We start from the raw sequence: 19,436 nt of genomic DNA on the forward strand, positions 1-19,436 counted from the left end.
ACTTCCTCATGATCATGATCCTGCTCTCATTTTCAAATTTCACTCTGAGCAGGATCAGATTTTGTCAGGATTGTTGTTTAGCGAGTTATAACTTAAACTTGTACTTATAAGTGATGTTTTCCTCTCATTATTTACCATTTTTTATGCCTTTTATCTGTAATTGTCAGTAGAAAGTTCACAGGAAATTAGAGGAGGGAAGAGATGGGGAATGACGTGCAAAAAATGTCCCCAGCCAGATACAAACCAGGGATGTTGCAATTCATAGTCAGCGCCCCAGCCTCTAGTGGCTTTTCTTTCTTCCTTTGCTACTTTGTTGTCCTTTGTCACCCCCAAGACACCCCCCCATGTCACATCACAACTCTATGCGTCATCACACACTGCATAATAAGTAGACCATGACTCACACAGAATATTTGCCTCCCACCTGCCTTGCACTCCTCCATGCCATTTTTTTTTTTTTTTAATATGCTGGAAGGGAAAGTAAAAGATTAAAAGCAGAATTGTATGGTAGAACATTTTCAGTAAAATGAGGGGCTTCTGTTACATCTGGATACTGTTACTTTTCAAAGTCAAATGACCGGTTTGAACGACATGTGTAAGGCACTGCCATTGTATGAATTTTGGAACCTTCTGACATGGAATACACTAAAATCAGATGTTTTGCCCATCTGTCTGTCCATAAAGCAAATACGACAACCAAACAGGAAACACCAAAATCAAAATACTGTAATTCAATTTAACTACAGTTAGGGTTTCTACAATAGGGTAGGTTTTTGAATTTTTTGTCAATGTAGACACAGAGTTGTAAAAATATTACAAATATTACTAGCTTGATTACATAGCTCCACTTTATCTGCTTTTGCCGACATTTGTTTTCCATCTTTATATGTTGTATATGTCTCTGCTCCATAGAGACTTCCAATTGTTCTTGCATCAGGAGAATTAAGATTGAAACTGACTGAAAATACAACCAGTCCACAGTCAAGTGGCGCTTGCCTGGAAGTTGATGGCAGCTAATGTTACCTAAAATTATTGACCCAGTTTAAAAAGCCCTTCTTCAAATAGTATGTGTGGTTAAGCTACAGTTTCAGTTTCAGAGGCCCGGCTACCATCTCCCTTTCTCATTAAACTGACCTTGCCACTTTAATGCTACAGCCATCATGGCTACTCAATTCACATCCACAACATTCTTCAGTGATCCAGACATGTTGGGGCCTGTAAAGAACATCTAGATTGATCAAAAAACACATTTAATTTCCATCCACTGTGTTTTGTAATTTTTTTTTCTATTCAGACCATGACAAAATGGTATTGATTGACATTGGAAGGGAAAAGAAATAGGTCCAGTGTGAAGAAATGCTGGGATCTTCAAGGACAAACTTAGCACAGCAAACATAAAAGGGAAATCTCCCCTGCTCCTGGCTCCCCGTCTCCTTGGGCCTGAGGGACCCCTGTCTAGTCCCATGGAGATTCAGCAACATTCAACACACACACAGAATGACATTTTGAACAAAATAGCTTCACCCGGTTGCATTTGTTTGTTTCGTGTTTAAATTTAAGTTGGCTAAATTATTCATTGCTTTGGAATTGAGGAGATAGCCGTTGGTCCTGTTTGAGTGCATGTACAGGATTCTGAGGCAAGCACATTTTTTTCTTTTCTTTTTTACTTTTGTACATTCAGCTGACACTTCAATACCCCACAATTTGCAATGATTGCAACAGTACAGTAAAAGTCTTATACCACCAAAATTACAAGCTCTTAACAGTAATGATGGGTCAAAGCCAGAGACACTTTTCAATCCCTGACTAAGTTCTTGTGAGAGCAGTCAGACTGAATGGAGAAGTGACATGATTCTGCTGGAGGAAGGCAATATAAGGCACGTCTTGACAAGATAAGTATTCAGTCTATGATGGAAGATGGAAAGTGACTTGGCTGTTCTCGTGTGTGTAACGTGCTTGTGTTGGGGGTGCGGCGGGGACCATTATCAGGGTGCAGATTGAAGATCAGTGCTGTAATGGCGGTGAGCAATTGCTTTGAATTGCTCTCAAACTAGTAGGGTTTAACATCTGCCAGTACCAATGTCAACCTCACTCCTACCGTACATACCCAAGCGTACATACAGAATATATACACAGATTCACACACATGCCGGCACAGAGACACATGCACACAAAACAGGGATGTGGCACTTCATGGAAATGTTGGATCTCATGCCAGCATTTTCTGCCCCCAAAAGCCAGAGAGTAATAACTGTGTAATCCATCAAGCATGAGTTGCTCAGTTACAAAGTGTATTGAGTGGATATAAGTTGTACGATGAGGCTGGAATACATTAGTGTAGGGAAACACCCAGTGATGGCTTTTAAACCACCTCTGAATGACTTACATAATAACATACATTTGTGGTGTAGTGTATATTTGCTTTTGTGTAAATATGAACATGCATCCACCTCTGCACAAAAATTTTAAATTCAGTTTTTTACACAACTCCAGGTCATAAAACCAGACCGCTAACTATAATTGATAACCCATAGCAAGTTGAATACGTACAATTTTCCCAATAACAAAATGATAAGCTACAGATAAATCGACATCATCCCAAATATGCCTAAATAGGTCTGTCCACTATGTTAAATAAAATTTGTGTACTTACTAGTTTCAAAGATGCCATTCTAAGTACAAGTGTTATGTTAATGATGATGCCACAAAAAGAAAAACTAGTCATTTTCTTTATGTTTCATATATAAATACACAACATACAACACACAGAGTACAATCATGTGTCAGAAACCACTCTTTAATGAAGAACAGTTAATACAGTGCACTGTATAATATAGTATATACTTGCTGACAATCAGAATGTGTCACATTTCATAGATGTGAAAATTACAGTCATGCAACACCATACCTGTCAGTAATGACACAAACAGATCATGATTCATAAGTGCCTGAAATATCGGTTTACTGCTCACTGTAAACTGAGTGTATGTCATATACCATAGGCGGTAGCGAATGAGTGTGAAACAAAGGAGCAACTTCAGACACAGCTAAAGTTTTATGGCTTCTTATGAGCTCTCAGGTTTCTGACTGCAATTGAGTACATTCCAACTCCCTTAGAGGGGAGATGGTGACTTGAGAAGCAATAGTTTAGTCTGAAGAAGGGTCCATAAGGGTGTACAGCAAATATCTGCTTGAAAAGTGAAAATGCAAACAGACTTGAAAATTTGATGTCCCGGTGGACTTAAGTAATTATTAGTTCAAAAGTGGACTGGGAAGTTTACAATGTTTTTATTCGACATTCAATCGTAGCTCCTGTTATTACTTTACACTGACTCAAGGGTTGCTCCTACTTTTTGCATTTATAGGGCTGTATTAGAAACTCAAATCTATAGTCACGAGAGTATCAATATAAAAACTATATGGCTCCAAAAAAATTAAAAGAATTGCTATTGTCAACACTATGGCGAATTGTGTACATGACATTTGTGGACAGCTTGTGAAGTGGTGCTGCAGAGTTACATTTTAACAAGCTCATTGAACTAACCTCCACAAGAAATGCACATTTAACTGTTAAACTCTCTGACCTCATTAGCAGCTGCAAGAGAAAGTTCCATTGTGTTTATATCTAGCATTGCTCAGCAATAAGCAATTCCCTGCTGTCAACATGGATATTCTTCTCCTGCTGAGCTCTTGGCTAAACACAAAATAGTCCCCCTCTGTTAGGATTTATTTTGGGTTTTGGTTTTGCTTTATACCAGATAGTCTAGTGAAGCAATGCTCCTCAAAACCCAGCAGGGTTTATGGGAAATGTGGTCTTCATTTCGAGAAACAGTAAAATTCAAAATACTACCAATGATTTATGGTAATTATATTGGACACTTCATGTGACAACAATATGTCGAAGTTATATGTAGCCTATCATACATTTTTAAATGTCTTTTCCTACGTGGTAGGTGTTTAAAATATCTCAGTACCTTTCCTCTACTTACTGCTCAGCCCTATCCTTGCTTTCCACGCTCATTTATCTTCACACCTACACACACACAGTGTCCCTCCGTTTATGTGTCTTTCTCCTTTTTTTCTCTCTGTTGCCTGGAGATACAGATAAGCTGATTTAGCTAGCTACATTGTGTATGAATGGTTAAATGATTTTGATTTCTATAGTGTAGCAAATTGATTTCTGTATTTCCGTATTCGACTTTGATTGCTTGTCAGATTAGCAGTTGTTTTTTCATTTGGCTTCTCTTCACTCTAACATGGCAATCGCGTGTGTCATTGGGCTTGGGTGTGTATGTTGATCTCAGGAGGTGTTGATAGAGATGTGTTGTGAATATGGCTACTATTGCTGTCCCTCTCCTGTTGGCACTTGGCATCACAGGGATGGAGTGTTCTGCCCTTTCTCACACACACACACACACACACACACACAAGCCTGCTCTCACACCTCTCACTCTGCTATGTGTGAGACACTGCTTTAAGATGTCATTGCTTTTGTCACCTAATGGAGGAAAAGCAGCATAGAGAGGCAGGCATCCAAACAGGTGTCTCATCCCACATATCCAGCTACTGTCCTCCATTTCAACTGCATCATCTGCTACGGTCACTTTTTCCCTTAAAAGTTTTGTCTTTTTTAAACCAAACTGAATTTTTCGAAGGTAAAACAACACAACAGTTGCTGTGTAGCAAACATGCAATAACGGGTTTTTTTGTTTTTGTTTGTTTGTTTGTTTTGTTTTGGCTGCATCTGCACATTATTTATAGGTGAGTGCTGGCAGACCATGAGTGTATATACATTAAAATGAATATGCTGATAATGCTAAAATTTAGTGTGCTATCATACAAACATCATATCCTTATATTGTGAAAATCAAATATGACAGGGAGTTCATGATAGTGTTAGCATCTGTACCAACAGACTCATCTGAAGCTTTAATCCTATTTACACTTTTGCTATATGTGTTAGTCCTGTTTCAATGGCAATATATATTACATATAATGCAACACACCATTATTTTATTTACACAGGGATATTTGTGACTAGCATGCACATCAGAAGCTTGTACTTAAGCACAAAAGCCAGAGCAGCTGTCTGGTTTTATATCAGGTTTGTTCTGTCTGTCATCATGTGAATGCAGTGCACTCTTTTACCCAGCAGAGAGAGCTCAAGCTAGGTACCACTGCTGCCATTCTTTGCCTTCTGTGTCCAGATACATCAGGTTGCAAGGTTTGGTGTGTTAGTGGCCATATGTATATTATTTTGTCTTCATAGTCCACAGATGTTGTCGCTTACTCACCTGCAGCACTTTGGAATTGATCCCATAATTTGCATTTTGCTTCCTGTTCATGCAAAAAATGATCTGGCAAGGCATTTTTCAAAAAATGAAATCTGTGTGTTGTAGGTGATATTATCAACATTTTCCCCAGCATTAGAGAAAAAATGACTGCACAACCTTTTGCAGGGGTAATGGAGGATGGTCAGGATAGTGAGTCAGTCCCCTTTGTCTTCTTCCATCAGGTTTCACTTGTTGTCTTGGCTGCATTCTTTGCTAACATTTTACTTATTCTCTACTTATTCTGCCTCTCTTTTCTCCCTTTATCCGACAAGTACTCTCTCTAGATGCATTTTCATCTATCAAATGACACAACTCATTAAGATTTATGATGCAGTGTCTCTAAAGCTTTAAAGCTTTTTAACAAAGGCTACATAATTTTGTGATAATGTCAGACAAGTCACAATATAGGCTTTGAATAGTTTCCTTAGAGATCATTTAAAATCATTCGTGGAGTCAAACCTGGCATTGATGTGATATACTGTAATGGCTATTGTTGTTGTGTGGCTATTCGTTTATATTTTTTGTTCTTATATACTGTAAAACTTTAAAGAACAACACTTGTCAAATAAACAATTTTTAAAAATCTGAGCATGATATTAACAATGTCCAGTTTTTTATTAACCAGTTTTTTTCCCCCTGATATATAGGAGGTGTAGTTAATTGTTTCCACCTTGCTGCTTCAAATACACCTCATTTAGATTTTATTTCCTTTGACATTTCAAAAGTTTGTGTAAATTCACTTGATAGATATATGGAAACATACAGACAGGTGACAAATTAAAGGAGAAACCAACATAAAGTGTCTTAGTAAGGTGTTGGTCCACCACGAGGGTCCAGAACAGCTTCAGTGCTCCATGGCATTGATACTACAAGTCTCTGGACTCTACTGGAGGGATGTACACAATTCTTCCAAAAGACATTCCCTCATTTGGTGTTTAGATGATGGTGATGGAGAGCGCTGTCTAACACGTCGGTCCAAAATCTCCCATAGGTTTTCGGTTGGGTTGAGATCTGGTGACTGCGAAGACCATAGTATATGATTCACATCATTTACATACTCATCAAAACATTCAGTGACCCCTCCTGCCCTATGGATGGGGGCATTGTCATCCTGTTTGTCCACTAATTTTTCCGATTTTTCTTTTAATTTTTCACCCGTCTGTAGCTGTCTCCTCTCTCTCTTTTTCCATGTGATGTACGATAATGGTCTGACATATGTCCTCATGGGGGCCTTCAATTTCTTCTCTCCTCCCCCTTCAAGTTAACGCACTGGAAGAAACAGCACTTTAGGAAGGTCAAACACACATAAAGTAATGTTAGAACACCCAGCATGCAATTTGAAGGGAGTGGCACTCAACTGATGTACACAGCCCTCTTCTGAAAATATGACTGATCTTTTCACCTGAATGATTTGCCCTTCGCACAGGAGTGCACTTGATATGATGGCTCCATTGTCTTAGACTTGTGCATTTGGTGTATTTGAGGCTCTTTATCAAAGACGCCCTATGCTGAGCCTTAAAAAAATGGTTAGCAATTGTCAGAAAACAACATGCTGACAATTATCAGTTTTTGCTGCATCATGTCAAAAACTAGAATTAATTCCCTTATTCTGTCTTTCTACCCCTCTGTCTCCACAGTACGCTAGAGACAACCTTCGACACCACAGTAACCACTGAGGTCAATGGGCGGAGTCTACCAGCCCTCACTGCACGTTCCTCCCCCATGGCCTGGCGACTGGGCCCAACACAAACTCCGCGTCTCCAGGCAGGCGACGCCCCCTCAATGCCCAGCGCCTATGCTGCGCCCAGGGCGAGCTCAACAAGCGCTGGCACCACCACAGGGCGCTACAGTGGGCATTCGGACCCGACCAGGTTTGTGTACAGTGCCCCCCTGAGGCGAGCAGCAGCGGCAGGGGCGAGGGGGGCGGAGCAGGGGGAGAAGGGAGAAGGAGGGCTGGAAGGAGGGAAGCAGATGGAGGTGGCAGGGTACATGAGTGATGGGGACATCCTAGGGAAGAACGACCGGATGGATGAGATCACCAGCGGGTAGGATGAGCATGTTAGCTTCCTCTGACACACTGTCTAATTCCAGGTTGCTGCTTTAATGGCGCAATCAATAACTTTGACTATATAAATTACAGCTATATTCACATATAAAAGTAAACTTAACTTAGAGATGAAAAATCAGTGATTAGTGTGATCATTAGCTGTTCATAACTGAAGATATAGGCAGCGTAACCCTGTGTTAACTTATGTAAAACTTTTAACAGCATATCAAGCATTAAAACAAATTGTATTGTCTACTATAGACCTTGAAAGTTTGCCAAGAGTTAGATTTGAAGATGGATACCACTCTCATGTCTGTGCGGTAAATATGAAGTTACAGCCAGCCGCTGGTTAGTTTCGCTTAGCTTATAGAGAATGAAAAATAGTGATAAACAGCTAGCCTTGCTCTTTACTAAGGTACAGTAGAGAAGCCTGAAGCTGGTTATCACCTCTGTTTGCCAGGAAATCTCAAGGTGATGACAAGACGTCAGGAAGTCTCCGCTGTCACTTTTTGTTTTTATACGGATTAAACAAATGAGATATATTGTGTTACTTAGTGAGCTGGCAGGTGGATTTTGTTGCCTTTGGACAGACCCAGATTAGCTGTCTCTCCTGTTTGCCGCATTTATGCTAAGTTAAGCTAACTGACTGCTGCTTACAGACATGAGAGTGTTATTGATCTTCACATCTAACTCTCTGCAAGAAAGCAAATAAATGTATTTTTCAAAATGGTGAACTATTGCTTTCAATGAAAAGCATTAGTTTGACTGCCAGCAGGTTCGAAACAAGTGTTCTGAATAATAATGATGTGGTGTTGATACTTGAATCGACCTACTGAAGATATGTGTGTATAGCTGAAAATTCTGTGAACTGGTCAAGAACTCTGAAACGCATTATACTGTATTCTCAGACCATAGCACAAAATGTACCTACCAGTTTCAGGTGTCATATGGACCCTTTAGGTAATGTTTAGATTTTGCACACTGCCTAAAACTTGATTATGAGTAGTGTTAGTATTAGGTTTAGAAAGATGAAACTTGATTTGGTGGAGGTTAGGGTATTTGCTCATGATAACATCTATCACCTGACCTCACCTGTACTTTTATTGTGCTGTGGTGTGAAACAGTACTCAGTTTCCAATTGTACCTCCTACGTGTAAACCTTTAGTGGCTGAAAATGTGTTACTTTACTGTTCCTTTATATGTATTGAACACAGTACTTACAGTACATTTTACAACCTGCTCATGTTGATGACATTTTGTAAGACCATTATGTTGTATATTAATCCCATAACTTTGCTTTGATGCATTAAGCAGATGTCAGCTTTAATATACAGTAGATTGGCCTTCTACATCATTTATACTAACTAAAATGCCACTTTAAAGGCCATTTGTTTTTTGAAGCATCATGAATACAAGTGACACATTTGTGTTCATGGTTAGCTGTGTATTCATACAGTTGCCAAGGCCTTATCAGTTTTTCTCTGTGCAGCAATACAAATAGCCTGCTGACATCCACCAAGGCTATCATGGGTTTGTCATGCGTTGAAAGGAAAGGTTCAAATAATACATTTACATGAACCTTGAGGGAACTCAATACACTGACAAATTACCTGAATGAAGAAAGCTAAATCAGTGTCTTCCACAAAGCCTCATGACAATGTGTGTGTGGGTTTCTGAACCTTCATTCACTTAACAGCAATAATTGCCTTGGGAAAGTGGTAGGTGTGTTGAAAAAGCCATTCACCCTCCAAACACAGGAATGATGGAGTAAAGCACCCATAGGATTAAAGACCTGACAGAACAGGAAATGTAACAACACGTCAGAAGGGAAAGGTGATTAGGTGAATTATTAGCTTAATTAGCTCAACACTAATGATCCCCATGTCCTGTCAGCCGTGTCTGATAGCTATCTGGCAGTAGCCTCAAATCCTACCACTTACTCACTACCACAAACACATTCACAGATACAAAAACTCACTTAAACAAGTACCTTTCTTGTGAGTTCACAAAAATGAACGTTACAGTCTAAACAGTATTCATTAATCAGATTATCCATCGACCAAACAGTCTCTTTAGTCGAATTCATTTTTTGCTTTTCATTATGTACAAATATTGAATAACTCAAACTGTGTGTGCTAAACTGAGGTCATACATCTCCTTCCTCTAATTAATTCTCCTCTCACAGATACCTGACAGACAGTGGACTCCATCTGTATGCACGGAACACAGGCCGAGCCTCAGACGTGGCTTCTTCGCGAGAAATATCTCAGAGGGGGAGCAAAGAGATGCAAGGCGACATAGACAGGTAAGGGTGGAGTCTGTCAATCATACAGGGCTGCTTCTTTTGCTGATGTGTGTTCAATGTGTTTGTGGACCGCACCTAGGTCTGGTTGAGGTCTCAGTTTTGAGATTTATCCAGGGACACATTGAATGGATGAAAGCACATTGCTAAATATCCAAATATGCATAAACTCTGTCTATTTTTTTTTAATTTGCCAAACACTTTCAGCTGTAGCCAAATGGATGTTTGCAAGGGCAAATCCACCGGACTGTGCTTTGAGACCAGTGATGCGTGTGCATGAGACAAGTGGTACAGTTTGGTGAGAATGGCAGGAAGGTTGAAAACATATCAGCTTTCCCAAGCAGCCAGTCCGGTCGAGGCAGACGGCCACCCACCATGAGCCGGATTTTATTCAAGGTTTCTATCTGTTAAAAGGGAGTTTTTCCTTGCCATGTCACCAAGTGCTTGCTCATTGGGTAATGTTGGGTCTCTGTATATATAACTATTAAGAATCCGGTTTAGATCTGCTCTATATGAAAAGTGCCCTAGGATAACCTCTATTATGATTTGGCGCTATATAAATAAAATTGAATCGAATTGAAACAGAAACTGCAGGCACATCCTCTTAGAGCCAGTTTCATTGAATTGGTGTAATGCCAAGTAATGCACCCCTGTGACAGCTACCTAGCTAGCAAATTAGCATGAAAACAGGCAGAAGTAGTCAGAACAAACTGATACATTTGTTATGCTAATACAGCAAAAGCATTATCTAGATCTGAAAATTTTGTTTTTTTTAATGAACTAAAGTACATAAATGCTGTATGGTTTTGTTAAGTTTACATTACTAATTTGCACTTGCAAATATTACCACAGTGTGACAAATTTCTTCCTACACTGCTCATAGAGCACTGACATCACACAAAACCAATCATAAATGTTATAGGAGTTAATACCCGACTGTCTAACTTTATTCATATACTGTTAGGAGAACAAATATGAGATAAGGAAAACTATAGAATTGTATTATTGAAGATACAGGCTTACTAAAGGGAGGGGAAAAGCTGCTTAAAAGAGTAAAATCTGCGACAGATGATATGGAGAAACATAGAGTATCTGCCCCGCACAAAACACGTCTAGTTTGCTCATCATAGATGATCATAGATATAACCCTGCCGAGTGAAGGAATAATGAAAAAAAAACAACCACAAGCCTCAAGCAGAAAGTTTTAAATAAGTTAGTGGTGATAGTCAGGGCACCCCCCTTACTGCAGGGACATTCAAGACTAAAGGAGGTGAAAAGGAGAGATGTGGTACTGATTTGAGGCTGTCAAGCTAAGATTGTGATGACAGGCCTTCAGAAAGGCTGCTGGGAAGCAACTGATGCAGTGACATTTCCTAGTGTTGCAACTTCAACTTCTGCCAAGATTCTCAAGAGTGGCAGTGTTTAGAGGAGTGGGAGGCCTGAAAAGCAATCAGATATGGCTCTTAAGAATTAGTTGGGGGTGGCACGGTTGTGTGACTGAATTGCCCGTAGGTGTGGATGTGAGCGTGACTGGTTGCTTGTCTCTAAGTGTCAGCCTGACTGGAGACCTGCCCAGGGTGTACCCCGCCTCTGGCCCAATGTCAGCCGGGATGGGCTCCATCCCGTCTGCGACCCTCAAAGGATAAGCGGTATAGCTAAGCGATGGATGGATGGAATTAGTTGGCTTTTGTAATAGTGCTTTAAATTAAGTGCTGTGGTTACATGAGGCATTAAGACATTTTGAAGTACAGATTTCATATGTGCCTGCTTCCTCCTGTGTCTGTGTCTTTGTTTTTGATACCCGTCTACATAATCCAATTGATTCACAGCCCAGACGATCCTGCTGCTTCTGGGTTATGTGCTCGGGTTCACATATCTGTGATTGGTCGAGCATCAAAACATGCTAGACCTGACCAGAGGTTCAGAATAGGCGATTAACCTGCCCCGCCTGTCAGACTTTGACACTCTGGCAAAGGGAAAGATCAGTTAAGAATAAACATGAACCCTGTGAATTGTCTCTTCCATTTGCCAAGTCTCAGCTTCACCCTGCATGTTTTTAATCTCAGAATTTTAATATTTTTACCTTGCCTTGACATAAATCCAAAAAATTGCAGCTTTTCTCAGCTAAATTCTGTGTTAGCAGTCTGGGCCTCAGGGGCAATGAGGAAATATTGAAGGCTGCTTCCCCTTTAGATGCCTGCAGACAATGCACCCCCGATAATATCAGAATTTGAAGTCTGGAACTTTGTTTTCCTTCATTCTTTCTTTCCTTTCTTTTCCCTTACAGAGCTATATGAATGTATATACGCGCACACACAAGCACACACACAAACGCACACACAAAAATACACGTAATGCTTCCTCCTGCCTCCCTCTGACATGTATGATTGTCAGAAGCTGAGTGTATGTCACTTCTCACTGACATACAACAAAGCTCAGGGGGAAATTCATTTCCCAAGCCATTGCTCACTGGGCTTCGCAGCTCAGCCCAGCTTTTGCTCCCTCTGTAGGATACGATCTGCCCTCCATGATCTCTTCCTTCTTTATCCCAAAGCGTTTGTCTTCTTTTCCACATAACCCCCTGTCTTTAAGTGAAATGAGTTGTAGTGAAAGCACAAGTTCAAACAATCAGTTCACTGACTTTTAGGAACTTTTTAAGAATGATAAATACAAGCAAAGCATTCATTTTGAAACTGTAAGTGAATCAAATCCAAATTGTCTAGTTTCTCTTTCCCTCATGCCCCCCAGATTTTTTCATATTTAGCTGTTCAACACATTTTTAAACTACCTCTGTAATTGACTGATAGTGTTGTAGTCTGATTTTTTTCTTGCATGTCTGCTCAGTTGCTGCTTTATTTTCATTCCCTTATACAAGAGAAAATCTTTGGCTTTCTTTTCAAGCATTGGAAGATTCAGTCAACACTGCAATAAGTAGCTGATTATTTGCAAACCCCCTGCCCCTAGACAGGCTGTTATAGTGTATCTTCAATTGGTGATGTTAAGTGTATTTTCTGATTAAAAATTGTAGTTAATATTTTTCTAGAACTTACTCAAATGCCTCATTTAAATGTAAACTTCCTAGAATATCTCTAACCAATCCCCAGAGAAGAAATCTAAACTTGTTGCACTTAGTTCTGGATTGTCAGAGGCTTTTAGAGTCAGGGATTTTATAATCAAAGAAAAAGTCTGACTCGTGCCTCAGCCATAAGGCATATCCTGACTGTCTTGTGGCTACACTGCATTTTGGGGCACGTTTCACAAAGACAAGCTTCGACTGTGGCTTAGATCAAACTAATAGTCAGACTTCAAATAGAGGTCTACATTCAGCCGTTGTGCAAAGCAGTATAGTTTTTGACTATTTTAAGTAAGGATAATTACCTCTGCCAAGGAGGTTTAGTTTTTCCATGTCTGTCTGTTTGTTTTGTTCATTTGTTTATTTGTCAGCAGGATTACACATAAATTCTCAAGTGATTTGCATCAAACCTGGTGGAAGGATGGGACATGGGCCATTGAAGAACCCATTAAATTTTTGATGCAGATCCAGTTAAAGGGGGTGGATCGAGTCATTTTTAATAACCGTCCCTAACATCGCAAGATAGGGCATTTTTCAACATTTTTGTCAATATTTGGCCTCGGCAGAGGTATGCACTGTACTGCGTGCCATTCTGGGTACAGTTTTTTTCTAACTTTCTCACTAAAAAACATTGCTGACTTAATAACCACATCAAACATTTCAGCTCTCTTCACTCACGCAAAAGGTATTTGCCTGAGTTGTGAGTTTGCCTGGGGCTAACTTTTTAGGCTTAAAATAAACCAGTCTTTATTTTTCTGAAAGTGTCCTTCTTGCATTAGACCAAAATAAGAGCAAAATAAAAACTGGCCGAACATTATAGACCAGTCTAAAATATTTTTGTGAAACAGGTCCATTGTTAAACTGGTTTGCTGTGGAGTAATAGTTCTTTGTGGTCTTCTTGTCCTTGTATGATTGTTGAACATCTAAGCAACATCTAAGAAGAATCTCTTCCTCTAAAACCAAAACCGGGCTTTTAAGTCTTAATTGATTTTGCTGTATAAAAGAAATGTATTCCACGCAGCAGCAATGCATGAATGGAAACTTCTGTAATGGCTATTACTATATATGCATATTATATTACAGCCTCTTCATAATTGTTGTTGTTACAAAACTTTTTTTTTTTCAGAAAGGTTAGTTTGCTGTCTTTTCTCTGTTGACTGGACATGGCTATACTTTGAGTGAGGAAGTTTTAGAGAAGAGCCAAGGATTTCAGCTGTTTTTGGGTGGTAGCTGGATGTCAAATATAGTTTGGGACAAATTATTTGGAAAAAAATACCTCTCAATTATGAGCAATAATTGGGAAGGTACACACATGCAGCCACACATACCTCAATCAAACATAAATACACACTTGCACAAGTACACATCCCTCACTCCCAGTTCTCCTGGCACACTGACAGTAGTAGAGAGAGTTCCTGGGAGGCAGAAGGTGGGAGTCGGTCTGTGTACATAAACTGAGCTCTCATGAGGCTCATTATGCTTCAGGCTTTTCTCCGTCCATAACGACTCCCATGGCTGCCACCCATGGTAGCTTTATCCCCAACCAACAGAACCCCTGAGGAAATTCATCTAAATGACTCATCAGTTCAAGACTAATGGCCAGCAGGTGACCGAGACCATCTGGGGCTAGAACAGCGTGGGCTTATATTTGCTGCTGTAAACTTTACGGGAGATATGTGCTTGAGTTGAATATAGGTGGTGTTAGATACTGTTCATCTCCATTTCTTGATCAGATCCGCTTTGTGGGTGTCCTTGTTTCTTGGGAAAATGCTGTGTTGTACAGCGAGCGATGCAGTACGTTTCTTGAGGCAGTTTGCCTGGAAGGGAGAGAAAAAGCTGAGAAGTCAAGATTTAGTTTTGAGTGCTTTTATCATCACTGTTAGGCCAGAGCCTATGCTTTTTACAACCAGTGTTCAGCAAAACTAAGTGAGAAAAGATACGGAAATAAGTACAGTGTAAAATATACAGTTACTTTTCAAGGTGTTTTTCATTTGTGCTAAGAATAGAGTCTCCTGAAACTGACCATCTGCCCCAAAGCAGCTGAACAACAAGGCCTCAGATCCCTCTTCCAATCAGTCTGTTTCAAAACAATGGTGAATTCAGCCTTGGATAAAAGCCCCTCTCTAAAAATACCCTCCTGTCATGCAACATAGATGAGTGCATGCTCTTGGCTTTACTGTCAAGAAAAGACGTCTAAGGAGAATGTTTTGACACAGGCTCCCCGTTCTCAGCAGAGACATGAATAAGTAACAGGGCCTCGCTTTTAGCATCCTGATGTCTGGTGTGTGGCACTGTCTCTCTCTCTTTTTCTCTCACTCACCCTCCTTTTTAATGGCTGGACTGTGGAAGCTGCCTCTGCATTTTTTGATTATTTGAAGCTTTGGGGGATTGGAGACAAGTTTGCATTTGAATATGTGTTGTGGTTGTGTTGTCCATGCTTGACAAACAGAGACTTTGTTTGTGCACTTGTCCTGGACCACAATTTAAGAGAGAGAGAGAGAGCGAGTGAGAGACTGATGTGTGTGTGTGTGTGTGTCTGTCTCTCTGTTTGTGTAAGTGTCTGTATGTGGATTTCTGCACATATGTAGGCGTTACTGAGCAGCAGAATCCCGGCTGTCGCTCAGTGACAGTCTTGGTGAAGCTGTATGACTCGTCAGTGCTGCTGTAAGCAGCGAGGAGATTTGGAGGAGATGGTTCTTAACCATCAATGACAAAGCCAGTCCTTATATAAGGCTCTGTGTAGCTCATCTCTGCCAGGGGCGCCACTTAGGAAGAAAATATCCTTTCTCACGTTGCACCTGAAACTGCAGCGCTTGCTTCAACGTTTCTGCTTTCTAGCTTTCTGAAGTTTTTTGGCACTTGTCTGTGTCTTTCTTTTTTTCACAGACATTTGTCTTTTTCCACTCTTTCCCCCTTAATGAATAGCACACAGGCACACAGACTCTACTTAGCTGACTGTGACAATAATTGGAAAAAGTTTTTATCGCAGGTTTCAATACACAGCTGCTTCTGGCTCTTGTGTGTGTGCATGTTCATGCAAATGCATGTCCCCCCCTTGTGCGGGTGCTTGCATACACACAAATTTCCTCTCCAATACAGTCAAATTGTGGCCCACACAAACACACACTAATAAGCCATCTATTCATTCAGAGGAGCTCAAATGAAAGTTTCCACTTTTTGGAGGCGGAGTTTTCCTCTTATTTCTTATTGTTTGGCATTGATTCAACTGTGTCTTCCACCGTAGATGCTGCTCTCTATAATTAATCTGAATATTTCTCATACTTTCCTCCAGGGGAAGCTATCTGCGTTAATTTCTGTACTTACTGAATTAATGAGTGAAGTCAAGTAGTTACAGAACGGGCAGTGATGAAATCAAAAGACATCCTGCCCTACTTCATTTTCTAAATGTAAGGTTTGGATCCAACGAACCCTTTCACTCTTCGGAAGATGTCTGTACTCAAATCAGTGAGGTTATATCTGCCCCTCCGAGCATGTAATGTGCACGGGTGCTGTTTCACTGCTTAAATATGAGCCTTCCAGTTTAGCAAAATCATGTATATTGGTCCAAATTGGTCCAAATTCAGCCTCAGAGGAGGGCCCATTTTTGTCCATATTTTTACACAATCTCAGTATTCCTTTGTAAAAACATCCTTTTTTGTTTTTCTACTGTGCATGGTTAATCAGCTCCTTCATTACTTCCTCAAATGTCTTTTTTTTTTTTTTTAAGTGACAAAAACTTCAATGTTCAATTTCAAACAAAAGTTCAGATACTTTATATTACACATTAGGATGTCTAATAGTATCGTTCTTTTTAATTCTGTTTCTTTACATTTTGCTTAGTGGAGCGGGTCTGTATATTCTGTGTTTCTGTTACTATATTCTGTCATGGTTCATTTTCCTTCACTGAGCCTAGCTGGAGCAGCTCTCAGCATGATGATCTTTGGGCCATATGCCCTCTGACTGTGAACCACAACTCTGTCTGTCAGGGGCAGGTTATTCATCTGGGAGGTGAAAGACAGCATAGCTATCAGTGTCTTTGTAGAGAGATGAGGATGACCACATTTATTTTGCGATATTATCACAAAAACTAAAAAATAATGAATTCATGTTTTAAAAATATGTTGCCTACAGCAGCCTCTTCATTATATTTTACAGTGAAAGCCAAAAGAAATGAACGTCTGTAAGTAAGAATCACTATAGAACTACTCCCAGTTCCATTGCACTAATGGGAATTTTTCAATTTCACATTTTAAACACAATTTAACTCATCAAGAATTACAGCTGTAAACCTGTCATGTAGTGAGATTTTAATTTAAATCTGTTGTGAGTAGTAACCTCTTGACATTTGCTGGTTTGAAAGTCATGTGGTTAAACACTCTAGTTCAACATTTGGGGAAACACACTGATGCGCTTTCCAGAGAGTTGAGGGCATCAGTACCACTCAAACTGGTACACTTGACAGAGCCTGGCAAGCTGTTTCCTTAAGCTAAGCTAACAGTAAGCTGACTCTAGATTCATATTTAACAGATGATACGAAGCCGGTATTGATCTTCCCATCTCATCCTCCCCAGTGTCATAAGTATTTTTATTTATATTTTCAGACCCAACCTTTGACTTCAGATAAAATTGCAAAACCCTCACACCAATATTAAATAATGTAACAGAACTTAGTTGGTATAATTCGTTTCACCGTTTATAATTGAAAGAGGCAAAGCATAAAAATTCATGTAGGTCATGTACCTGAGTTTAAACATTAATATACTCATATTACATTATGAATTACATCAGATGACGCTGAGGCCCGATTTGTATGGCAGCAGATGTCTGTCTTTCTGTCATTACTAAATCAATTACGTGATGAATTTGACACGTGCAGGCTAACATAGAGAAAGATAAAAAAGATTTTTAAAAAAATTAAAGGACCTCCCTTGCTCTTTCCTCCAAAAAACTGCATTCTTACAGAATAGAGGAAAAGTTCAATTATTATGAAAACTTTCAGAAGCTAGCTCCTCCATGATAGAAATGTTACACACAATTTGGACATCCTACTGCAACATCCCCTGTTCAGGGACCAATCAGGAACATTTATGGGTCGTCATTCCCTTTTCAACTCCATATTTCTTGAAACTGTGTATGTATAGGCATCTTTATACCCTCTGTTCATGCAAATAATCCCATATTCACAGGTCTCAGGTCTGACTCTATGCAATTTATGGGAAAAAGTGATTCCATGATGGTGGCTCACCTTAGAATGACACAAAGGTGACCTAAGAGGGAAATAAGACATTTGTATCCCTCACTAGTGCATACTGTATGGGCTAAACAGGTCATACATGAAGAATGCATGCTACCCCACATTCATTCTTGTGTATTGTCCAGGCCACATAGTAGTCAGATTTAAGGGAAACGGAGATGGGATGTCTGTGACGCATACTAAGGTGACACTGTAAGCTTGCCATGACACTTAAAGGCATTACTCTCTTGCATTACGTATCATGAGTATAAGGAGTACAGCTGGGTGCCCCTAAAACTCCACGTGTAATGGACTCAAAGTGAACAGAAGTGTGTCCATAAGTAAATATGAAGTAAACAGTGCTAAATGTTTTTGTGTAGGTCAGACTGTTACCACAGTGCTGCATTATAAGTAATGTGATGAAACGTTAGAAGAGAATAGGAAGGTGAGCCATTGATCTTAACAACCAAGTGATGTTGTGTTGTATTTGAAAGAGAGTGATACCCTCCATTACAAGCAATGATTCAAATATATCTAGAGTCTCAACACTGGTGATTTTAACTTTTAATCAAATGAGTTTTTCCAGTTAAAAAGCCTGGTGTGTTTACAGAGGGGAAAGCTGCAGCTTATTTGACTGTTGATGCAGAGCCTGTGCCACTGAGAGTTTACTGGGAACGGGAATTCATTTAAAAGATTGAATTGTCTGCACGTTTTTTAACTCAAAGTGTCTTCTTTGTTATGCAGTTGGCAACAAGCTGTGATGAAATGAGAAAAACAACATTGAAATCAAAGCATCACATTTAGCTGTTGTTATCATTTTATAAGGTATTCTGTGCCTGAATTGTGTGAGGGTGGTTTGTAGGCAGTTTATTACAACTCTTTCTCATTCTATTCATAACTTAGAAAAATGAATGTAGACCTTGAAATCATTCTTGCCACATTTTTTGAACATTTTAACCCAACAAAGAGGACTTGGGAAGGTCTTAAAAGTCTTGGCTATAGAGACCCTTTTTTTTTATGTCACAGTACACCAGTGTGGCAGTGGATAATAAGATTCATGAAAGAATTGTCTGTAGTACTGCCCGATGGATTGAGTCAGGATTGCCTGTATACAGTGCTAATGCAGGATAGATTTTAGGATAAAAAGACTAAAGGCCTCCTGTTACAGCTGCATCAATTCATTTGGTTTAAAATTTCCTAGGATATGACTCCATTCATCATCTGAGAGGCCTAATGAGTTTTTGAAGATAAGAATCGACAAAGCTCCTATCATTGCTAATTCACTTCACTGCCATGGAGACTGACTCTGTTGTGGTAATTTAATCTTTTTAAATGATGAGTGTTGTGCTATAATTATGGCAGTCCAACATTCATGAAGCTGTACGGATCCTATTATTGTTTTTTTGGACTTTTTTGAACAGTAAAATACTTACAATTACCTAAACAAG

General features: G+C 39.6%; 1 protein-coding gene across 5 annotated transcripts in view; it reads left to right on the forward strand.

Moving 5' to 3' along the window:
- nav3 (neuron navigator 3) overlaps window positions 1–19,436 on the forward strand; it is a 343,409-nt gene that overhangs the window by 273,465 nt on the left and 50,508 nt on the right. For 4 of the 5 annotated variants that reach the window (XM_040143100.1, XM_040143064.1, XM_040143071.1 and 1 more), the window contains 2 exons: window positions 6,971–7,378; window positions 9,566–9,685. In XM_040143100.1, the coding sequence (XP_039999034.1) occupies window positions 6,971–7,378; window positions 9,566–9,685 (528 nt within the window). The remainder of the gene's footprint in view (window positions 1–6,970; window positions 7,379–9,565; window positions 9,686–19,436) is intronic. The other variant, XM_040143090.1, reaches the window with a different exon arrangement.

The sequence above is a fragment of the Xiphias gladius genome, chromosome 2 (genome assembly GCF_016859285.1).
Source record: "Xiphias gladius isolate SHS-SW01 ecotype Sanya breed wild chromosome 2, ASM1685928v1, whole genome shotgun sequence".
NCBI lineage: Eukaryota > Metazoa > Chordata > Actinopteri > Istiophoriformes > Xiphiidae > Xiphias > Xiphias gladius.